Consider the following 24,155-nt stretch of genomic DNA (forward strand, 5'->3'; position numbering starts at 1 on the left):
GCCACGGGCATCTCACCCAATCCCACACGATGCTGGGGGAGTGTAAACTGGTTGGGTCTTTACAAACAGCCGTCAGAACCTTAAAAGCTACGGAGGCTGTGGGCTCATAGTTGGGGAATGGTTAAGTGGACAGCATGTGGTGTGATGTGGTCACTACACAGCTCAAGATGCCCAGCCACGTGGAGAGTTGTCTGAGAGACGCCCCTGCAAGCACGACCGTGCGCTGTGGACAGCAAAGTGGGCAGCATTTAGTAGCCCCCTGTAAGTGCTAAGACCCCCAGGAGGAAGTGAGGCCCAGGGCAGGTATGTGTCTGAGAAGGGGCCGGGTGTGAAGGACCTGGCCCACCTACCTCCTGAATACCCTGGGAGGCCCCCAGCCAGGCTGGGGGGCTAGGATGATCATTTAAAGAAAGGAAAATGGTCCCAGATGGCCGTCCCCACCTAGTCCACTATGGGCTCTCAATGCCTCTGCAGCTCTGGGCCCATCCAGCTTGGGTGGGTGGTAGGTGTACCCCCAGCTCCCTGCGCTGGGCCATGGCTTGCTGTCCAGCATGGGCCCTCAACCTGGGGTGCCTTGCTCTCTACCTGGGTCCCCAGCCAGCCCTGGGGACACCCATAGCTCCCTAAGCCTGTCTCTGGGGACCCTGGGGGGCCAACCCCATCTACACCCAGCTGGCGCCCTGGATGGCATGGAGCAGAGAGGGAACAAAAGAAACATTTGGAACTTGTAAAACTGTCCTGAGTCATGTAACTTACGTGTCAATTTCCTGCTAATTAAAGCAAGGGGGAAGAGTGTAGCTAAACCTAATTAGCTCAATTTCCAAAACCAAAGTGTTCTTGGGTGGGGCTCCACCACAACACTCTGAAAGCCAGAGGCCACCAGCCAGTGCTCCTGGAAGCCAGTGGCCCACACCCTGGAGGGGGTCCCTAGCTCTGGGTCCGATTTCTGGGGCTGGGACCACCTGCTTGCTCCTGACAAGCACTGTCAAAATAGCAGCACACATCGGGGCTGATGTGGGAGTTTGAGGTACTCAGCCCGAGGCCTGCGGGGGGTTGTCCTCTGGGCAGCAGTGCACCTGGCCTCCAACCCCGAGGAGACTTGGTTCCCTGGGAGCGTCCAGCGTCTGTCCATACCCTTGATGGGGCTGGGGAGCTCTCCTGGCCCTGTCTGTAGGCAGGGTCTTACTTGCACCAATCAAAGCTGGCCAGCCCTGGGCTGGGCCAAGGCCTTCCATAGCCTCCACTGCCCTGCCTGGACAAAGATGCAAGATGGGCTCCAGGACACAGACAAGCTGAGGTCGCAGAGTGGGAGGCTGTGAGAAGGGGCTGGGGAAGGCGGTGGAAGGGCAGGAGGGCTGGCCACAGACCCGCCCCCCACCTGCCTCGCAGGGTCACCTCTCTGGGGTCCCCTTCCTCCCATGAGACCCTTCAGGAGTCTCTCCTGCTTAGCTGCTGCCACCTGAAGCCTACCCCCACTCAGAGCCCGGATCTTGGGGCTCCTTGGGCTCCCCGGAGCTGCTTCTGTCCTTATCCACCCTCCTTACCCGGGTGGTCCCTCTCCTTGGCCTGGGTCAACCTCTTAACCCGCCTCTCTGGCGCTGACCCCCCGCCATGAATGTCCAGTCACCCCCTGGGAAGGCAGGTCCCCCAGTCCCTCTGCATGGAAGCTGAACTCACCCCTCCCCTCTGAACTGCTCCTCTGCAGGTGCGCCGCCCTCCTACAGCCTGGGCCATAAATGGGGGGTTATCTGGGACCCCCCTGACCCTCATGCCCATTTCAGGTCTCCCGTGGGATCCCAAGTCCCCATTCAAGTCCATTATTTGTCATCTAAACACAGTAACTAACCCAAAAGTCTCTCTGCCCCAGCTTCTTGGGCACCACCCCCGGAAGGTCTTTATAAAATGCAAATGAGATGTCACCCCACCAAGAAAAATCCTGGAGACAGGGCACCAAGGCCTCAGGCCACTCCCCACACCTGTCTCATCTCCAGGTGGCTACATCTCCCACAGGCTCCTTGAGGCTGGGCCTTTGCACACAGACGTGTGAGTGTGTGTGTGTGCATGGCGTGAGCATGCCCTCTTCATGGAATGCCCTCTCCATGGCTCCACCAACCCCGCCTTCTCATCAGCAAAGCCTCAACCTCAGCATCCCCTCTCCAGCGACACCTCCTGCCAACAGGGTAGGAGACGTTCCTCTGTCTGCTGGGCGCACACTATTGCCCCCCTTCCCTGATGCAGCCGCCATCCCTCCCCTGCCCTGTCTTGGCCTCAGGCCCAGGTGTGGGGTGGGTCCTGGGCCTCGTGTTGCCTAGCTTGGTGAGGCAGGAAGTACAGGCTTCTGGGGGCCTTCCCTACCCCCACCCGATGTCCCTGGGACCCCTGAACTGCTGGGGTGGGGCAGGGGGTGCTACAGCGAAAGGCCAGGTGCTGAGGGACCTGGGTGCCACCCCTCAGGGCCACGGTTGTTTGCGATGCTTCCATCTGAGCCACGAGAGCTCAGGGAGCATGGCTGTGTTTTTAGCGAGCTCGCCTGACCCCGGCATGTAAACTGCTGCTTGGCTGTGGTCCTGGGCCCCGCAGTTCAAAGTCTCCAGGGGCCTGAGAAGCAGTCCCACCCTCCTCCAGCCCCTATCCCTGCCGTGGCCTGAGACCTGGAGGTGAGGGTTCACCCAGGCTGGCCACCTTTACCTGGCACCCCAGAAGCCCCCAGCCCTGCCCTCCACCCCTCCAGGATGACCTGTGCCCCAGGCCCCACGCGATCCCTCATGGCCCCACGCCGGCACTTGCCTTTTTGGGTTCCATAGAAACGATGTTGCCCATAGAGAACATTGCTGTTTCCATGGTGATCCAAGTGGCTCATGGGTAGGAAGGTGGATGCCAGACTCCCTGAAAATCTGGGGTACCCTGGAGCTAGAGAAGCAAGGAGACAGCTGTAGAGGCACCTCCAGGCCCCAGGCTTGCACCCGCCCTGACCCCAGGGAGGCGAGAAGCTGGCGGGCGGCCTGGGAGCGACGCCCCGTGGAGCCTGGTGCGTGTAGCCCGCCGGTGGGAAATCAACCCATCAATACATCATATTAACTCTGACTCGACTAATACCATCCCTCCGGTGTGGCACAAATTGAATTGCTGATGGGCTGGGGAGAGAGTGGAGGATGGAGGAGGGGGCCTTTGATTTCTCACCCAGCAGCACTTAGCAGTGCGGGAGCTTTGGGGCAGGGCAACAAAAGGGGCTCTGGAGAGCGTCTTGGGAGGAGGGAGACGCGGTGGTCACACGCAGTGGACAGAGGCCCTTGCAGCCCTGGCTGAGCTTCTGGCCAGGAGGGGCAGGGCTGGACACCACCTGGGCCTGCACCATCCATAGCCTCCAGGTGAGCACAGCTCTGGGGTCAGTGACCCACACCCCGGGGCTGACTTAGTTGGGTGTCACAGGCTTCTGCCTTGCTGGAGGCCGCAGGTATGGGGCTCTCCACCAGCCGGGCCTCCTCTGTGCTCTGAGATCTGCAAAAGGAGCTCGTGCCCAGCCATGGCAGCATCACCCCCAGGAGAGTTCCCTGCATTGGTCCCCAGCCTGAGACCCTCCCTGGAGCTTCCCAGTCACTCAAGCAGGCCCCTCTCTGTCCCTCTGAGGGGCCTGGACTGTCCTCCTGGCCTGGCCCTGCCCAACACAGGAACACCAGCCACACCCTGGACCTCGCTCTGGCCACCTGGGACACACACCCTGCCCCCCAGAAGGGATGAAGACAGACAGAACTAACACTTGGCCGGGGAGGCCCATCCAGGCACTGGCATCCTGGCCGGGCACATCCAGAGGAGGTGTGTCTATTGGATGCCCAGAGCTACCAGCCACTTGGAATGTGGCTCCTCACAGCTGGTCCTTCCCCACCAGGCCCAGTAGTGACGGGTCAGGGGTGGGTGGAGGGCCTGCAGCTGGGATGGCTGAGTCGGCTGGGCTGGGGTGGGCAGGACGCTGTCTTACTCCACAACTCACACTTTGAGCTAATGCTCTGAACATTTTCCCCATGGAAAATGAGTCCCAGAAGAGTTTGTCTTGGGGACCCCATGATTGTCCCAAGAGTGACTGGCTGCTGGGAGCGGCTTCCCACCTGACTTCTGGGGCTCCTGGGCTTTGACGAGGGAGTAGGACTCACGGGGTCTCCCCAGGGAGCAGTGGCCTCAGGGACAGGGAGATGGAGGGGCTGGAGCAGGGCCCTGAGGCATCAGTCCCCGAGGGGAAGGCGCAGGTCGCAGGGCAAGTGTTTGAACAAGGTCACAACTGTGCCATGAAACAAGGGAGCTGCGAGCCCCACGCCTGGGGAGCAGGGGTGCCAGCGCCCCACTCAGTGCGTCGTGTTGAAGTTACGGGCGAGTCTGAGCCAGGGAGCTCCGTGTGAACCTGCGCAGTAACTGTTTCCCAAACTCCTTTTAGGACAGAAGCCCTTTGCTGTTTCAGTGGAACTCCTTGTGGCAACTCGTGGCCGCACGCTCCGCTCCACTCCACAGAATACACGAGACAAACACCTTTCCAGAAGGGGAGGCTCAGAGCCATAGCACAGACCTCCAGGCCCCCAGGCCCTCAGAGGCTGGAGGCCGGCCTGCCATGTTGCTGCAGCTGTTGAGATGGAAAGTGAAGGTCGGCTCTGTCTCAGCGCTGGGGGCATCTGTGGGGGGGCATGGGGGGCAGCCCTGGAGCTCACCGTGAGTATGGGGGGCCCAGAGGCCCCTTGGCAGGTCTGAGGCTGAGGGGCAGCTATGCCAGCATGGGTGGGGCTGTGGAACCCAGCTCAGAGGTAGAGATGGACGAGGAGCCCCAGGAGTATCACTCAGAATGGGAAATGGGCAGGCATCAAACAGGGACACTCCGGGATGCCCCAGGATCAAGGCCCCCAGTCCAAATGGCGCACCCTGCACCCTGATCCTGGCAGCCCCCTCGGCAGTAGCCACCGTTCAGCCCTAATGACGCAGAGTCATGTTCTGTAGCCCAGGGGGTCTGAGGTCAAGCTGTAGTACACTATCCCCAAGAGGTGCTCCATGCAAAACACGGCCCATTCGGAGGCTCTCCACCAGCACGCACGTTGTGAAAGCTCTGAGAAGTCCCAAGACGTCTCCCCACTGGGGGCTCACATCCCAGGCCCATCTGAGGACTCAGGGAAGGTGCCCACCGCCCCCCAGGCCTGTCCCCCTGCAGCCCCCTCCTGCGAGGGCACGGCTGAGTTCGGAGAGCCTGGCCAACTGGCCTGGTTTGTGTGCAGAGACACATCTGGAGCAGATGTTCCCTAGATTAAACTCAGCTCCTGGAAGACTTGACAAAAGCCGAGAGCCGGACGGGGGTGGGGGCGGGCCGGGGCAGGGGGGCAGAGGCCTGTGTGTGTAGTATGGGGAGTGGTTAAACCACCACAGCTGTCCCCCTTTAATTGGCTGCTGTTAAATGTTTTACGGGGCCTCGTTTTGGTAAACAGAAGTCTGTAAATTCCTCCTTCCCAGACACCGTTTCCCAGGCACAGACCCCCATGACCCCTCGGGAGGTCTGGGCCTCCCGCCCACCCGCCCTCCGGGGAGCAGGCATTCAGCTGGCCAAGTGGTGGGCTCCTTCCTGCCACACCCTTTGGGGGCAGTGGGAGGGCGATGGCCATGCACGTCCTTCCACTTCTGACCCTGAGATGGTGGCCAGGGATGAGGGGACAGAAATCTACCAGGGGCCCTTCCCCCATCTCCAGCCTGCCTGAAGCCCCACCCTCTGGGACCCCAGAAGGGGAATTAAGGTTCAGGGAGGAAGGAGGAAGCAGCTGGGGGAGACGGAAGCAGCAGCAGAGGGGGCATGGGCCAGGGCTGAGTGGGGCGGCCGGGGCGAGTGTGAGGAAAGAGGCCCGGGTATCTGGGGTGGGGGGCAGAGAGGGAGGAAGGGGAAAAGTCCTTCCAGCCCAGCCACAGAAGGGACCCTTTCTTTTCCCAACAAGACTGTACTCTCTGAACTGAAGAAGAAAATAAAAAATGATTTTCATGAATCAGAGCAGCTGTTCTGAAACCAGAAGCCAGAAGCCAGAAGCCAGGGCCACTGCGTCCAGCCTAGGGGATGCCTGGTTCTCGAAGGGGCTTCTGCAGAGGAGAACGTGGTTGTAGTGCGGGGCTCTGGAGAGGGCTCAGGGAGCAGGGGATGGGTGTCAGAGTTCCTCTACCCAGTACTCTTTCAGGGGTGGTGTGGTCCAGAACCCTGTCATTCCCAGGCCCTCACACCCCTTGAGGTCGGGCTACTGTGATCACCCCAACTGACACGTGAGCCCACGCTGTATCCCTGGGCCCCGCTGCCCTCGGAGCCCTGGAGGCCCCTGGTGAGCTCCGGGGAGAGGCCCTGGGCCTCAGGGAACACCTCACTGAGGATGGCCCCCATCCTGGCCCCACGCTCTGAGTTGCCAGGAGACAACCCAATCCTGTGACATAGGTGGCAACGGAGGACAAAAGGTTGACGCCATCAGCACCTAATGAGGTGCAATGAAGTGGAAGCAGTCTTGAACTGGGCAGGGGCAGCACAGACCAGGTCCTTGGGCTGCTGGGACGCCCCGGCACCCCGCCCCCAGCATCCCCTATGGTGGGAGTGCTCCTGGCCAGGTCCTGGGGGAGGGGTGCATGGCCAGCCAACAGAGGACCAGAATCCCAGAGGACCAGGTCAGGTGACCTCCCACCACAGGGTCCCTCGAGATCCCCACCCCCAGGCCCACAGAACTCAGTGCAGATGCTGAAGGCTTAGCAAACTCTTCCAGGGGCCTGACGCACAGGGCTCTAATCACCCCCATGCTACCAGGGTCTTGCCCCAGCTCCCTGTACGCACACCCAAGAGGGCAAGGCCTTCTGCAAGGGATGCCCCCTGCCCCCCATGCCACCTTGACAAAGGCATTGCCACCCCCCTGGAGGCTCAAGTTGCTAGAAAGTTCTCCCCACCACTGAGCCCTGAGTTAAGGCCAGGGGCTGCAGGCAGGGTTCTGGCATCAGGTCCCAAGGGCAGCTGCCCACAACATGACTGGCTGAGCCCCCAACTCCTGGGGCCAGGAACCATCCTTTTACATAGCCAGCCATACTGGGCAGGCTCTGGGAAACCCGGATAGGACCATCTCAACTACCCATCTCCTCTGGGTCGGGGCCACCCTCCAGGGCTCAGCAGAGGCAAAAGCCCCTCTGGATAGAGCCCCACCAAACCACGCCATCCCCCCACCCACGTCCTGCCAGCCCTGACAGATCCCATCCTTTCTCTACCCACAGTGATCCCCGCAGACACCTAGGCAAACCACCCTTGCTCCTGGGGCCCTGCACACTCCTGTCATTTTGAATTCTGCCACACGTGCCAGGCTAGGGGCCCCGACCCAATGCCCAACACTAACTGGGTGCTGGCTCTCTCCCATGTGACACCCCTTTCACTCAGGGTGCCAATGGGTTTCGACTGTGGTGCGTAAGACTACTAAACGATAGTGACCACCCAGAATGCTGGATTAAGAAGGATTCTGAGACTGCATCCACATGCAGTTTAGAAAGTGCTGCGATTGACTAATAATGTCTGCCCTGGGTACAGGAGGGGCATTGGCAGCAAGTTGGGAGGACGCTTGCCACCACCCCTGCTCTAGTATCTGAAGTGGGTAACCTTGCAACAGCCCCCTCCCCATGTCCTCCCTGTTCCTTGACTAACACTCCAGCTTCTGTCCATAAGCCCCCTCAGGCTCACACTCAGTGGTCAGAACCCGTGGGTGTCCAGGCTGTGCATCAAAGTGCAGCTCCCAGGATCGACCACCCTGGGCTTTGCTGGGAGGAGCCTAGTGAGACCCTTTCTGGGGCTGAAGGTGGCTTTGGAAGCTGGGCCCCTCAGGAAATGGCCAGGCCACAGCCTCTCACAGCTGGGGGCTGGGGTGGGGGCCCGAGGGTGGCACAGGATGATTCCTGTTCCACTCCATCCCATCAGAGTCGGCCCACCACGCACACACACTGACCCCCAGTCACCCCAGGTTTGGGCCTGGCAGCCTCGGTCTGTTCCCAGGCCGGGAGGAGTGGCTCAGAGCCGGGGGAAGGTGCCAGGCTGCCGCGGGCACCTCTGGAACAAAAGCAGCGGGCAGCTAGCCCAGGAGCCAGGCGGTTGTGGACAGTCCTGGGCTCCTGGCACGTGCTGCGCAGGGAAGAGCTGGGCTCAGGCCGCACAGAGCAGAGATGCAGGGCTCGGCAGCAGTCCCTGCCGGCTGGGGAGGGTTGGGGCCCAGGGCTCGCTGCAGGACAAAAGATGGAGAAGATATCAGAATCTCAGAGCTTGGAGCTGGGAATAAGCTGGCATGACCCCCCAAACTCTCACGAACACCCCACTCAGCAGCTCTGACTGCCAGGGAGCTCAGCTGGAGGGAACCCTTACGCCATCCCTGCCCAGACCTCCTGCCCCTGGCTCCGCACCCTGCCTTCTTGCGCACTCCAAGCCCCGCCTCCCCCACCACCACCCTGGGGTGTCTAAGACACTGGGCTTGGGGCCACAGGAACAATGCAAGCCAGCCCCACACCCAGATGTGACACCAGGCCTCTCCAAGTCAGACCCAGGGCTTCCCACACACACCCCTGCTGCAAATGTCAGCCCAGGAAGGCACCGAGGCCCCTGGCCCAGCAGTGGACAGTTGCTACAGGGGACCTGCAAGGACAGAGGGGTCCCTGGAGGCTGGGACCCTGATGAGGAGGCGGGCTGAGGCAAGGCCAAGTGAGGGGCCAAGGTCACAGGGAGGGGGCAGGGAGGGCTGGCCCGAGAGGGCTCTGGAGGGGGTCAGAGGTCCAGACGGGACAGGCCTCCTTCTGGCTAAGATGAAGCTGGCGGGAGAGGGCCCATCTGGCAGGGCAGCCCTGATCCCCACATCTGGATCTGGGGAGCTCGGGCCCTTCCCCCATGCTGTCCCAAGATCTCAGAGGAGCCAGCTGCTCCCACTGACCCAGCTCCTCCTGTCCAGCATGGGCAGGGACAGGAGGGCAGAGAGAGGGGTGCCGCTTAGACATGGGGGCATCTTCACTGGGCTGGGAGAAGTGATCGTCAGTGGTCCTGTGGGGGCAGATTCAGAGGCCATTTTGGCCACCAAGAAAACTGAGGCCAGGAGAAGGGGTTGGAGCTGCCAGGGTCTGGGGGAAAAGGACCAGGTCCAGGGCAGGGACCTGCCTCAGAGAAGGGCTGGTGGAGGGTTCCTCTAGACGGTGTCACCACACATAGATGGTGACACTGGCTGGGACCTTTGTCTCTCACACAGACATGCTCCCAGAAGCCCTGGTGAGCCCTGAAGCCTCAGAGGGGACAGAGGGGGACAGAGGGACAGCTGACAGGGCTCAGGGAAGCTGGGGGGCCGGGAACAGCGGGGAGTGCCCAGTGGCTCTTTGGTGCAGCCCCTGCCCTCACTGGAGGTCAGCCCAGCCTTGGATGGAGAAGTGGCTGCCGGGGCGGGTGCGGCTCTGACAAAGAGGCCAGCTAGGCTAACGGCCAGCGCTGGCACATGTGCCTGCTGCCTCTCGAGGCTCCCCCTCCAGGTGGCACAAGAGACCATGAGTAGCCCAGGCTGTGGGAGCACAGCAGCTCTGGCCCCCATCCCTCCCCAGCTGAACCCCCAGGAACAGAATCCCCTTTCATGGCCCTGTGGGTGGTCCCACCAGGCCACCGGGGGTGGGGTAGGGAGGGAGGGGGCCAGGCTTGCTGACAATAGGACCAGCTGTGCTGCATCCCACCCCCGCTAGGACCCACCCAGGGCAGGCTGGCTGGACACTGGTTCACCCCTGCCTTGGGCCAGTTCCGCCGCCCACCCTTACCCCAGGCCCCAGAAGGGAAAGTCTAGTCTCTGGCAGGACCCCTCACTTGGGTGAACCTGGGGGGCCAGGAGGCCCAAGGGCTGGACAGACAAGCTCTGCCCCAGGCCAGATGTTCTTGGGCGGCTCCTCCAGCTCCGGGGTGCTTCTCCTGCATCCCAGCTGCTCCACCAGGGAAGCAGGAAGCTCTGGCCCCTGCTCGAGCAGTTGTCCCACAGATGGTGGATTGGGTCCGCCCACGGAGAGCTGGGGGGTCCTGCCTGGAGTGGAAAGGCGCCTGGGCCCATACCCCTCCAGGCTCCCACTGACATCCCCCTAGCCCATCCTGGCCTCCTTGCCCTTAAGCTAAGAACCCCTTCAAGGGCCTAGCCCTGACCAGCCCCAGACTGGGGAGGGGGCGGCAAGCGGGCTTTACCGGGCACCTGTCTTCCCACCCATCCTGGGGGTGGTGAAAGGATGAGGATGAGGTCAGACCTCTGAGCAGCCCGCCCAGGCAGCCCACCGTGCCTGCCGGCCCCCACTCTCCAGCCATGTCGCGTGCCCCCCGCCCACCTCTCCCCCCTTTCCCCTGAACACACACGGCAGAGAAACAGGCCCCGGCACGCAGGGAGCCAGCTGGCACCCAGTCAAACTAGCAGCCAGGCAAGCTGCCAGGGCAGCCAGCCAGCAAGCGCTGCCACTCGCCCCAGCCCCGCCCGCCCGCCCGCCGGCCTTTACGCTGGGAGCTCACAGCGAGGCAGCCACACCACGTGGCCTGTCGGAGCAAGGCTGCAGAGGGCGGAGGGCAGGGGAACCCCGTAGGAAGGGGATCCCAGGCGGGGCAGCCTAACCGGAGGCAGAGAAGGGGAGAGTGTGAGGGGGAGACCGAGGCACAGGCCTGGGAGATGGTGTGGTCCCCTGGACAGATGCACTAGCTACCTCAGGTGGGACCCGGCAGGTTGGGGTGCTCTCCCCCGGGGCTGCTGCTCCCCCACACTCATCTTTAGCCCCGGATGGGCCCTGCTCCCCACCCACCCCGTGTTCCAGAGGCTGTGTTGAGGTGGGAGGCTCGGAGGCCCCATGTGCTTCCCCTTGTCCTGCATCCACCAGTGTTTGACCACTGAGCCCAGTGCCCCACACGCGTGCCCTCCCCCGTGAGACCGTGGGCACGTCCAGCCTGAGGAGGACCCGGGGCTGTTTCAGGGCTGCTCAGGCTGCCCTCGCCTCGAAGCAGCTGCCTCCCCAACATGCAGGATGGGTAGGGTGGGTAGGGGGCCGGCACAGCCAGGGTGCTACCCCCACGCTGGTCCCACCCCACTGGGTGGTGACAACTGTCACTGCCAGGTGGCTCTGAGGCTGTGGCTGTGGGCAGCGGGGTGCCCCACAAGCAGCTCCGCCAAGGCAGCCGTTGGCCGGGGGAAGTGAGTGTCTGGAGGCCGTTGAGGGTGCTATCTGCAGGCTGCCTCCCACCCGCCTCTCTCCAGCAGCCCCCGAGGGGCAAGACAGGGGCACCTTCTCCCCGGGGCCCAGGGCAGGTGGCACGGCCCACAAACTGCCCTCCTTGCCGGCAAGGTCCCCAAGGGTAGGCCGGAGTGGCGGGGGATTTATGTCTCCTGATGCAGAGCTCTGCCAGCCCGACCCTGACCAGGGGCCACCGTTGCAGCCAGCCTGGCTGTGCCCACACACCTGTGGCTGGGCCGGGGCACGGCACTGGCCATTAGTTCGGTCGAGGTGGTCCCACATGGCTCCTGTGGGCATCCCCTGCCCTCGCCACAGCAATCGGCCCTCTCCTCCCTCCCACAGACGTCCTGGGAGCCAGATGCTCCCACCAGGGCCAGGAGTGTGCCTGGCAGCCACAGAAGGCAGAAGGGCTGGAAAGAGCAGGGGAGCGAGGGGTGCAATGAGCTTGTGGGGTTCACCCGTGGCCGGCCCAGGAAGCCCCGAACCAGGGCCTGTTGCACCAGGTCTCCCCCTGGGAGGCTGCTAAGAGGCAGGGGTGGGAAGCAGGCAGCAGAGGTGTCTGGGCCAGGGAGCCTGCTCTGCCCACCTGGGTCCTCAGGGCCAGCCCGGCCTCCCCTCCACCGGGGAGGAGACTGCTCCTTATCGCCTGCCCAACATGTGCACTCCACACGGCGTTTAAAGCCCAGATTATTTTAACAACTGTCCCTCACTCGTCACCTGTCCTGTTTGGAAAACAGCCCCTTTCTTGTTGCACAAAGAGAAGTTTCTCTCTCACCCTCCAGCAGCACTGGGCGCTAATCTCCCCGCCTGGAACGCGGGTGGCAGCGGGCGCGGTGTGTGGGTCCACGTGCTCTGCAAACACAACGCCCGCTGCTCAGCAGTCATTGAGTTACGGCGGTGCCGGTGCCAGGAGCGGAGAGCCCTCTGTGCCCGCTGCCAACTGCAATTACCTCTCCGTGTGCCAGCCGCTGTCGGGTTTAACCCTTCCCACGCTGTGGTGGCCGAGCCAATACCAGCAACCTCGGTGGGGGGGACACTGGGGCCCAGGGCCTCTGCCCACGTCACAGTGCCCAGGGGCTGAGCGGACAGTGGGGAGCTGGGCAGTGGGGAGCTCTGTCCCTCCCTGGAAAAGCCGAGGGGAGCCCCAAGGTCCTAGAAGGGTCTGCAGGGGCCCTTCTGCCAGCTACGAGGCCTGAGACACGTATGAGGCACCTACTGTGTGTACGAGGCTGCAATCGAGGGGGGAGGAAGGGGCCGGCAGGGGCTCTGTTCTCGGCCAGGCTCTCAGGGTGGCAGCTGGAGTCTGCTGACAGCTCTCTCCTCCCCACCCCTCCCTCCCAGCTGACACATCTGGAGCCCATGCCTCCCCGAGTCTAGGAGGTGGGCGCAGCCCTGCCCGGCCAGCCCAGCTGTGTTCCACATTTCCTCGGCTCCCCAGAGCCTTCCTGGCCCCACCTCCTTCTTCCCTCTTTGCCCATCTCTGGTGCACATCTGGCCAGGATCACTGACTGGCGAGACTGGCCCCGTTTCCAACCAATTACCACCTCCCCCATGGGGGCTTCCTCAACAGGGAGGCAGCCCCTCGCCAGAGTGCTTGGCATGGTCTGCCGGCTGGCTCTTGCCAGCCACAGTGGGAGAGCCCTTTGCCTCACCACTGGCCCTGGGCACCACAGTCAGTGGCTCCAGCCGCGAGGTGCAGCTGGGAGTCCCGGCCCTGACTTACCTTCGTGGGAGTGGGAGAACCAGATCTGGGAGGTGGTGGGGTGGGAGCCACGGTAGGCCTGATCCGAGGGGGAGGGGTTGGGGCCACTGGGGTGCGCAGAGGCCGCTGAGCCCAGACTGCTGGTGAGGAAACTGCCCATGAAAGAGGAGGCCGGAGAGTTCCCCATCAGGCGGCTGCTGGCTGTGGACACAGGGGGCAAGAGTGAGTCTGGGCAGGGATAGCACTAAGAAGCCCTTCTCCAGGGCTGACTATCAGGGCCCAAGCTCCCTGGGCTTTTGTCTTCAAACAGCCAAGAAGCCAAGGTGGGAGAAGCTGCCGCTCGGGCCCCTGAGGCCCTGACACCCTCTTGTTACTGCAAACCCCCCAAGAATGGCACTTTTGCCGAATCACCCACCTTCACCCCCACCCCCATCCAGGTGCCACGTACTGTGGGCCCCAGGGCCTGTAGGAAACAGGCAGCCCTGAGGGCGGGCCTTCGACTCAGAGGCTCTGGCTCTGACTCTCCCAGGCCAAGGCCTCTTAGCTGCCGGCAGACCTGCTAGAGTATACCTCCTGGATAGGTCCAGGATCAGCAGGTCCCGGCAGACTCTGCCCACCCCCTGGGTGGCACTGGGAGGGCCGGCCTTTCCCCCAGGCAGCCTCTTCAACCTTCTCCCCAGGTCCAGTTAACCACCTCATCAGACTGGGGTGCCCTCTCCCAGGTGAGCAAGAAAAGAAGCCAAGGCAGAGGAAGAGAGACATGCGAGAGGAGCCTGAGGATGGAAGTGTCAGGATCTGCTTTAATGCCCCCAGGGTTTCTCAGGGTCAGGCTCTGACCGGCGGCATCGGGATGCAGGCAGTCACTTATGGTCCAGGACACTCTTGGCATTTCCCCTGGCAGCCAGTCTCTCTAGCCTGCCCACCTGAACCCTCCGACACTGTATACCCTATCTGCCCAAGTCCAGTGGCCAAGGCCAGGATGATCAAGCCTCCCCAGGTTACCGTGGCGACCAGTGGATTGCATAGGAAGGACGTCCACAGAGCACTCTGCGCAGAGCAGCACCCGGTGCCTGGTGGGTGGTCTGGGCTGCACTGCTCAGCCCCCACCCCAGCAGGGCCCCCGGCACCTTGTCACCTCTACTCCATGGGCAGAGAGCCTAGCTTGGGACCATCCCAGGGGATGGGGAACAGGAACCTGGGGGCTCACCATCCCATTAGGCTGAGTGTAGGGGCCTGGCGGGGTTTGCAAGGGTTTGGGGGGCCCCAGGAGGCTGCGGGCCCGGCCCAAGGTGAGTCAGGGCAGCTGTTTCCCTGCCCGGGAGGCAGGGGGAGTTTGTGAATTTGTGATGCCTCATCTAGCCTGGCTTGGCCCTGGGAGCTTCCCAGACACGGGGTGACTCAGCAGAGAGGCCGCACGGCCCTGAAGCGGGGGAGAGGGAGGGGCTGCCCCGCCGGGACCCTGGCAGCTCCCCTCCCCTTCCCTCCACTCCCGTGTGGGAATGAGACATGTGGACGAGAGAGGCCTCTCCTGGCCACGGGCCTCAGAGGAAGGGTCTGTGAGCACTGCCGGGCACCAAGGTGTGAACTGACCTCTGTGGTGGGTATCAGGTCAAAGGGAGACCGTGAGAGGACCCAGGGGCAGGGGGCGAAGGTGCCCAGGAGCCAGGGACTTCCCAGACCGCAAGGCTGGGACTGCCATGGGCCCCGGCCAGACCACAGGCATGTCCAGCCAGGGGAGGGGACTCTGGGCTGGGAAGGGAAGTACTGGACTCCCAGGCGGGCGGGTAGAGCATGCAGGAGATGGAGGGCGGCCCCTGCTGTGCTCCAGGGACCCTGGAGGCAGAGGGCCATGCCTGTGGGATGACTGAGGCCTCTTCCTGCCTCGCCCAGGCCCACCCCATGTCCCCCAGGCCTTCCCACCCCCGCACCCTCCAAGGGAAGTCCCTCCGCCCTGCCCTTCCCGGGGACAGTGGGAAGCAACTGAGTCCAGGAGTCGGTCTGGATAAAGGATTTCTCCAGGAGCTTGGCCTGAGAACCTTGAGTTCTCCCACACCATGGCGGGCGGGGGCAGTGGGCAGGCTCCAGGCTGGGTGGAAGAAGCGGCCTGGCGTCCCATAGGGCCCTTCTGGTTTGAGGATCCAGGGAAACCGAGGCTCAGAGGCGGCCCCCTCACAGGGTCTCTCACACCTGGGGGCCCTGCACGGGCAGCAGGCCACCTCTGTAGACCCACCACCCGCACCCCCAAGGGCCACCCACCTGGGGCAGGGGCAGGTAGGGAGCAGGCCTGTGGCCCAGAGGGGTGTCTGACCTGACTGGTCCCCTAAGCTGGAATTGGGGTGGGGGTGGGGGAGGCATGGGACTTCCTGCCCTCCTCCACCGGGAGACCGATCCTGGCCCTGGGTGGAGACTCTCACGGGTGCCTGCTTTGATACCATCCCAGAAGGGGGTCCCACTGCATGGGAGATTTGCGGGGGGGTGCTGCAGCTCAGCCAGCCCCAGTCCCGGCTCTACGGGGCAGGGGACAAACCAGTAACAGGTAGAGTTTCCTGCTGTGTGCCTACCTTGCCCCATGCCAGCCAGTCTCCCAACTTGGGGGACCCTCTTGGGGCCCTTCCTGAGTCCATAATGAAGGAACCTCTGTCCCAGAGTGTGGGAAGTGAGCAAATGGGACAGCGCTCCAGCCCCACCCTCTGGCCTCGGTCCTGGGCTCTCCAGAGCCCCCCTTTGCTCCGAGCCTTCTGGGCTGCCCCTGCCGTTCCACCTCTCTCAGCCTCGTGGGCAGCTTGCAGCCCCCTGTGTCCTGCCTCAGGCTGGGCCATTTATCTGGGGGGTCTTTTCCCTCCTTTTGTCTTTCATGTTGAAAACGGAAGAGGCTTGTCACATGAATATTATGTCTTTATATCTTCACTGTAAGACGTTCAAGTGATAGACACAACAAGGAAGGAAACAGAGGTCACGGGAGACCCCACTGCCCTGGGGCAGAGCCACACACGTGTCCCAGGGACCACCTTCTGGGCACTCACCCATTCGCCCTGGTGGGAGACCTGTGCAGGTACCCAGGTGGCCTCTCCTCCGAAAATCCCAGCCCACGGCAGCAGGTCCTGCCAAGGGCTCTCATACTCTCTGACCAGCAGGCCAGCCCTGGGGGATGCACGCTGGGCAGGTGCAAAGACAACTCCCTGATGGGACCCCCCAGCCTGGGCCCTGCACGATGGGGCTCCATGAGCCTTGCTCTGAAGGGGTCAGTCTCTCCCCCGCCATCCTGGGCTAGAAGTTTGGAAGCAGACAAAGTCCTACAGGCTTTGCTGGGCGGGCACTGCCATGGTGGGTGTGGGGGAGGGGACTGCTGGTACCCAGAGTCCCCCCATCCCCCCAAGCTGGCTCCTGACCCTCAGACAGAGCATGCAGGCTCCCGTGTCACTTCCACCTCCAAGGAGTTTGGCCATGGCACCGTGCCCAGCCAGCAGAGGCGTGGGCAGACCTGGCTGCCACCTCCCCAGCCCCCGCCCGCCGACCAGTAGCCAGGCCCAGACAGAGCCTGAGCAGAGGCGGCCTGGGCTCTGGCCAGGCCTGGAGCTGCACGGCCAAGTCTGGCCGGGAACTGGGCTGGAGGTTTCTTTCCTCTTGGCAAGGTCTTTGCCCATGGAGCGCTGTGGTTAGCAACCTGGGAGGGGACAGTGGGAGCCCCAAGCAGCAGGGAGGGCCAAAGGGGCTTTCAGCTCAGAGCCCCCGGGCTGGGAGCTCCGATCCTGGTGCGATCTGCACTAGCCCTTCTCACGGCAAGGGCTTTATGAACCTTGTATCAATTCAGGTCTTCGCGATCCCAGGTGGCGGTCCCACCACGGGGCTGACAAAGGAATGGGCATCATCCATGTTGGCCCCACGGGCCCAAGTGCTCGGGCTGGGGTTTGGATGAGGCTTGTCCACTCCAAGGCTGCCCTGGCCCCTCCAGTGAGCATGGTCACGGTGGCCAGTGCCCTGCGTCCTCTGCAGGCTCTCATCACAGCAGTCTGGCCAAGTTTAGCATCCTCTTGGGACAGGGACCCGAATGCTGTGCGAGGTGTCAGCAAGGCCACTGAGGCAGGCCATTCTGTACTACGCACCAGCCCCCAGCTGGCCATCCCCACTGCCCGGCTAGCCCAATCCAGGGTTTGCAGCCCCAGACACAGGGCTCCAGCCCCAACTCCAGCGCTGCCTCAGCACTGCCTAGGACACCACAGAGGCCTGGCCCGGGTGCCGGGCTGGCTGAGAAAACCACTCCGGAAGCCAGAATGCCCAGGAGGGCTGGTTGACACCCCCCACCCACTGCCATGGCCCAGTTCCTCAGGCCAGGCCCCCACCCCCGGAGGCCCAACCTTTCCCACGCTCCAAGGCCCAGACAACCTGGACCGGGAGACAGGCCGTACCTGGACCCTGGCTGTGTGGCTACTTCCCTCCCAGCTGCCCCAGCTGGATGGAGCCGGGCGGGAATGCCCTGACCACTAAGCCCAGCCTTTGCTCACAGGGTCTCTATGTGCTGGCCGTGGTAGAGGTGACCGCACATGCCCAGGCAAAACCAGGGGGAGGGGCCTTCCTCTGTCAACCTGTGCCAGGCCCACCTGCTGCAGCCAAGACGGTCAACAGATGTTGGGCAGGCCCGAGGGGTGCTGAGGGTGTTCCTGCCTTGGAGCCCATGTGCTACCCTGGGAAGCCTCCAGTCCAGGGAGGGGCTGACTGGCAGCAAAGCCCCCAGAGCGCGAGGGGCTGGCACACCAGAGGCCAGGTCCGGAGCCCTGGACAGCCAGATGCGCACTGTGCCTGCTCACCCCCTCTCCCTCCAGCCTCCACCTTCCTGCCAGGCTGACAGAGGGACAGAGAAGGGCCTCAGAGAGCTGGGGAGAGCGAGCGGGAGCGCAGAGCTACAGCAGAATGAGCATTTGTTTTGACTTAAGTGAGCTACCTTTTCTGGAAACGGTGAAACGGGTTGTAAAAAACAAAAAACAAAAAGGGCCTCGTTGCGATGGCTGGCGGCCGCTGCTGAGAAGCCAGCCCCTTCCCAGGCTCTCCTGATGCTTCTGGAGGCCCAGCTGACAGGCTGCTGGCACCGGGCTCCCCAGCTCTGCGTCTGGCGGCTGCACCCTCCGCCCGGAACAGCTCCCACCCTCCTGCTCACACCTGCTCAGGCTCCCCACTGCCTCCAGCCCCCTGCAGAGCCTGCCTGGGCGTGGCGACACCCAGCTCCCCTGAGGCCATCCCTGGGTCTCCCTCAGGACACCAGGGGCGGCTGAGGGATGGGTGGCCTGCCTAGGAGGCCAAAGTGCCCCTCTGGTGCTGGGCCAGGCTCCAGAGGGAGCGGACTGGAGAAGAGGAGGCAGGAAGGGTAACAGCCCACTGCGTGGACCGGCCCACATTCCTCTCATTCCAGGAGAGGGAGGGGAGGGAGGATGTCCACCCTGGGTGTCCGCGTGGACGGGGGTGGAGAAGCTTCAGTCCAGCCTGCTCGAAGGCAGGTGGGCGTCCATCTGTCTGACCACCCAGGAGAAGAATGGGGGGAGGGGGACAGGGATGGGGATACCAGGCTCTGGGGGGAGGGGCCGCTTTGGACTGCCCCACAGGAAACCCAAAGTGGCCACAGCAGGGGCCATAGAGGCTGCACCACACCACCGGCCACCAGACCCACTCTAGGTGTACACGAGTTTGCAAGCTCAATTCCTGATGCCACCAGGGACACTCCCTGCTGGGCTGGAACCCACCAGTGGCCCAGGCATGAGATAATGTGTGTGCCTGTGTGTGTGTCTGTGCACAGGGGCACAGAGGCAGCGAAGGGACTATGTGTGGGCACTCAGGGTGTGTCTGGGTGTGTGTGCATGGCTGAGTGTGCATGTGGGCAATGGCCGTGCACACAGGCACAGACGTGCATGCAGGTCTGGGGCAGAGGCTCCGAGGGTGCACTCTGGACGTGGGTGTGCACGCCTGGCTCCGAGTGTGCGCAAGGTGGTGACTTGTTCTTGTGTGAGGGAGTCACACACGGGCTGAGCCGGCCCTGAGGGATGCTGCTTCCCAGGGTCACACTGCCACCAAACCGATCTCCTTCCTGGCCCAGACTCTGAAAAAGGCTCCTGGCCTTTAATTCTGTCTGACGCCTGTGGTGGCAGGCGAGAGACACCAGGACACCCCCCTCCTTCTCCACCCTGGGGGGCACATCCAACTTACTCACGGTGGAAGGGGAATGCCAGCCTCAAGCCTATACCAAGCTGCAGCACCAAGACCCCTGAACCCCTCCTGCCTGGGAGTTGGCCCCCTCCCCAGCCCAGCTGCTCAGCCCCCAGCCACCTGGACCTGAAAGTGGGTCCAGCGGTTGTGTGGATTCTGGGGGCAGCTGGCAGGTCACGTGGCTGGGGCCATCTCCCCACAGACAGCCCGATTCCTCTGTGGTGGAGAAGCAGCTCAGAAGCCCCCTCCGATCTGGGACCCCCTCCGGGCAGGGCCAGCCTCACCAGGCAGGCTCTCCAGGACCCAGAAATTATTGGGATCTGGGGCAGTCCCCTCCAGCCACAAACCGATGGCCTCCAGATGTCGGCATGTCTGACCCCCCTCACTCACTTGGTCTCACCGGACACGGAGCCTGCCCTGCTTCAAGCCACCCCCTGTTGCCACAGTCCCAGAGTCCCTGAGGATGCCACCCAATGACCCCAGCTGCCATCCACAGCCCCGAGAAGACAGAGGAACAAGAAGAGGAGGCCGAGACAGGCACGGGGAGGAAGGAAGGACAGAAGAGAAGGAAGAGGCTGGAGGCAGGAAGAGACAGCTGCAGCCGTGGGAGAGGGGGTGCTGGTGGGGGAGGGGCGTGGGGCGGCAGCAGTCGGGGCAGAATGTGAGCCTCCGCCAGCCCAGCCCTGGGACGCGGGGGCAGCCCCGGTGAGGGGTGCCCGCCCAGAATCATGAGTGCGTCACAGGGGAAGCCCCTCTCTGCTGGTCCAGGAGAACCTTCCAGAAGACCCGGTTGGTCCAAAGGCAGTGTCTCACAGGCCATAATAGGAAAACTCTGTGGTTGTTGAGCCACCAGGCCCACAAATATAGAGGCAATGATGACAGGGGACGGGCCCAACCACCAACAGCCCAGAACTAATAAAAGAAAAGGAAAACCGGATATAAGTCTGGTTCCTATTAAAAGGGTAAATTTAGCCTTTTGGCTAGGCGGGGAGTGCGGGGTGGCCAACACTCCCCACCAGGGCCGCCTCGGACTCTGGCCGAGAGTGACTCAGAGGGCTGCCCCCCACCCCCTCCTGTTCTTCACACCTTCTGGGGTCTCCGCCTCCCTTCCCTCTCACACCCTCCCTGGCGAGTGACCAGCACTCCCCCTCCAGGACGCCCCTGAAGGCCGGCAAACAGGCAGGGGGTGGGGGGGCGTGCAGGGAGGTGACCAGGGCTGGTCGGCGCCACCCCCTCCAAACCCCGCCAGCTGGAGGAGCATCCTCAGCCAAAGCAAGGCTTCCCTTCACACCATCTTGAAATAAGCCAGCTGCAAGGAGACAAACGCCCTAGTGGTTGTAGTCCAGTGCAGACATCAGGGTGCACACTCACGCCCTAGCCCCACTGGTCCCCTCAGAGGGAGAGCCCATCTGGACAAGGTCGGAGGTGCCCACCCCGCTCTCCTGCACCCCATCCCCTGGACCCAGGCACCCAGCACCTCGAGCTGGCCTGAACACGCTTCTTTCTCAGCTGTGGGCAGGCAGGGGAAGAGGGCAGACAACACTCCCAATTCATTCCCAGCAGATGGGGGGGTGCCCTGTGCTTCTCCAGGCAGAGACCTCCAAGGAGCCCACATTCTGGAATTCCTGACAGGCCACCCTCTGCACCCATCCCTGCCTTCTGAGGCTCTCAGCAGACCTGCCCTCCCAACCCGACTCTAATGTCTGTGACCAGAAGCAGGAAAAGGCCTGGCACCGGGGCTGCCCACCGCTCCTGGAGGGAGGAGCATTCGGGGGGCAGCCCGCTGGGGAGCAGGGATCCCCCACAGTGTGCTCCTGGGGGCAGCGCTGCACCCCCATAAGAAGGGAGATGGGGTGGGGGCAGGATGCACCCAGGGCTCTGTATCCTTGTAGTTTCTTCTAACAGCGCTGCTTTGACAAAGCACCCCACTTCCTTCAAAGAATGGAGATAAAATATTTTAATTTCTAAAGACGATGAGTGTAAGTAGGGAGAAAACCTCAATTCTCTGACGTAAAACTACGGTGTTTCTGGGAACTCTTGAAGTGAACAGGGCAAGGAGAGCTGTTTCTGGGGTGAAGTGCACCCCACTGGTCTGGGGGTCCCAAATGGGGATGGAGTGCCAGCCAGCCCAGGGGAGCCAGCGGGGAACCAGCCTCGGGGCAGCACAGCAAGAGTTCCCAGCGGAGAGAAGACCCCTGCCCCATGCAGCTCACCCACAGCCTGGGCACCCAGCCCTGTGCTCCCCCAGCCCCACCCCATGCCAGGGGAGGGGGGCTCAGGCAGAGAACCAGCCTTGGACCTCCAGCCCAGAAGCCTGTGCTCCTGGGTGGCTCCCGATGTGACCACAGAGCAAGCAAGTGGCCTTGCTGAGCCTCCACCTGGACCCCACCTGCCTCAGGGCCAGGGGGCAGCAGGGGACTCGGCCCTGAGCCTGAGGACTGACCCCTCACCCGATTCACATGCTGGGCTCCGACCAAGTGTCGTGTGTGGAAAAGGCTCTGCTGCCAGAGCAGGGGAGGGGGCTCTGGGCTGGGCTGCCCGGGTGGAATGAGGTCTCCAAAGGGTGCCCCACACACAGTCTAGAGACCTCAAGATGCACCACGCCCTCCGGCCACCTGGTCCAGCGGCCAGGCCCCGGGCCAGCTGACTGCTCCCGAGAGGGACCCAGGGCCTGGTGGGGCTGCCCTGAATCTCCATCAGCTCCAGGCAGTCCAGGAAGAGTACCCAGGTAAGCCCGGGGCACCTGCTGACCTCACTAGGGCAGGCAGCTGGCATGGGAACATCGGAAGAAAGTGCTGCCCAGACCGGACAGCACAAACGTCCTTGTCACCCAAGCCACAGACTGGGCCCTGAGCTCCGTCCAGAGAATGAAATTCTAACCCAGCTCATTCGTTAGACCAACAGTTACTGAGTGGCTGCAGTGTGCAGGGTCACTCACCCTCACCCTGGAATCCGAGGAAGTCACAGGCTGCCCGGGCACCCTGGCTTCCAACAATAGCCCTCGGACCTCTTGGTGACCCACACTGCCTTGCGCAGCTGCTTGGGGCCATCTCACTGGCCTGTATCTTGGAGCAGATGTTTGACAGGTGGAAAGATGACGCTGCTCGTGTGCACCTTCCCAACTTTTCTTGATTTTATCTGTATTCATACTCGTTAAGGGCTTTTTAAGATTTCGCCTAAAGAAGCATTACAATTTAATTTAGATTTAATTTTAATATTAATTTAAAACAAATTAAAAGCTTATTTTTAGGAGACCCAAAGGGATGCAAAATGTCTCAAAAAGGGGACTGGCTTCAGGCAAACTGCCCTCAAGTGACCTGCTGGCCAGGCCTGTGGAAGGCCAGTTGGACAGGGCAGCTGCCTCACCAGGCAAACGGGCAAGTCCTGGGGGACCACAGGTCCGGCTCCTTCCCCTGCATCCTGTGTAGGGTGAGGAAGGCTGTGCACACAGGCCAGGGACAGAGGGATCTGCTGGCACCCTTCTGCACGGCACTGCTGAGGCCAGGAGGCGGGCGGGAGCCCCGGTCCTGCCCTCATCGCGTCCATGTCCAAGACCGGGTCCTGAATCCCCACCTGCCGGCCGCCAGGACCCTATAGGGAGTGGTGGGAAGAGGCATCAAGGGCCTGTGCCCCACTGAGTACAAAGTGCAGGGGTGTGAGCGCTGCCTGGGGGAGAGAAGCGACCAGGATCTGGAGAGGCAGGGCTTGTGGGAAAGAGCCTCCACGAGATGTGCAGGCAGGGGTGTGCCACTAACTGCCACCAGCCCCGGGCAGCCACGCACTCCTCCCAGGCTGGGCACTGAGGCCAAAACCAGGAGCGGCTCCTAAGCCTCCTGGTGTGTAAATGCTGGAAAGCAGAGTGGTGCAGCGAGCGGGCCCCACCTGGCAACACAATGCTCCAGTGCCTGCAGCGCCTCGCTGCCATGCCTGCCTGCCCGGGGTGGAGATGGAGCAGACGACGAGGGGCCGCAGCCCTGCTCCCTCATCTCTCCTGTGCCCTCATTTCCCTTTTCTTGGTTGCCCCCCCAGCCCCTGCCTATGCAGCCACCCACACAGCCACCACAGAAGGGAGGGGAGGGGAGCGGGCAGCTCTCCCCCAGCGTCTGTCCCCCCTCACCCACCAGGCCCTAAGGCCCAGGTGAAGCCGCTGGCTTCTGCCCTCCAATCTATCGTAGGTGCCCCACCACACATGTTGACGGTGAGGGAGTCACCTGCAGGGGCCAGTCAAGGGACAGGCAGAAAGTGGTCCCACCCAGTGCCCAGCTCCTGCACCACCAGGTCCCTCCTTTACTGCAGGGGGAGGGGGCAGCGGTGTCTCCGCAGGGACAGTCCCATCCTGAGCCTTGTTCTATCTCCATTGGTCCCCCTCTCCACTGCACAACCTCACACGTGCGCCCAGAGGCCAGCCTGCATGCCACAAGGATGACGCTGGGCTGCACTGCCCAGTGGACCTCTCACTGCCACCCCCTCACCCCGTCACTGGGTGTGACACTAAGAAGGAGGGGACTGTCCTCTCTGCCAATCTTTTTAGCTCTGACACCTCTTTTAAATGGAGTGCACACAGTCTGGGAGCCTCTGCGGACGATAGAAGATGCTTCTGGAAGGTAAGGAGATGCTGACCTGGCCCCTGGGAGGTGGCCACACAGGCTGGAGACACTGCCCACGTGAACATCCCCATGTATGTGTGGTCGGGTGTCGGGCGGGCATCTTGGTTTTTAGTGAACCGACCAGGGCCAATTCAGACTCCGGTGTCTCCTGCCCTTCTCTTCCTCACTGAGGTTCTCCCAGAGGGTTATCGTCTCGATTTTCCAGTGTGGGGTCAAAATTGCAGGAGAAAAAAAATGAACAGGGCTCTTTTCATGTCCACAGGCACGTGCGTGCTTTACCCAAGTGTGGACAGGCACGCACACCCCGTCTCGGCCCCAGCCATCCTGCACGGGAGGGAGGCCAGCAACGGCCAGGCCCAGCTCTGGGGGAACAAAGGGATGGAGGGCACAGACACCCAGACTCAGGACGCTGGGGTCCC

General features: G+C 62.7%; 1 protein-coding gene across 4 annotated transcripts in view; it reads right to left on the reverse strand.

The window, feature by feature from the left end:
- BAHCC1 (BAH domain and coiled-coil containing 1) overlaps positions 1-24,155 on the reverse strand; it is a 56,098-nt gene that overhangs the window by 23,331 nt on the left and 8,612 nt on the right. For all 4 annotated transcript variants that reach the window (XM_082605501.1, XM_082605500.1, XM_082605499.1 and 1 more), the window contains exons 2-3: positions 12,959-13,138; positions 2,788-2,910 (exon numbers count right to left, since the gene is read on the reverse strand). In XM_082605501.1, the coding sequence (XP_082461627.1) occupies positions 2,788-2,910; positions 12,959-13,138 (303 nt within the window). The remainder of the gene's footprint in view (positions 1-2,787; positions 2,911-12,958; positions 13,139-24,155) is intronic.

The sequence above is a fragment of the Mesoplodon mirus genome (assembly GCF_964341445.2).
Source record: "Mesoplodon mirus genome assembly, chromosome: 18".
Lineage (NCBI taxonomy): Eukaryota > Metazoa > Chordata > Mammalia > Artiodactyla > Ziphiidae > Mesoplodon > Mesoplodon mirus.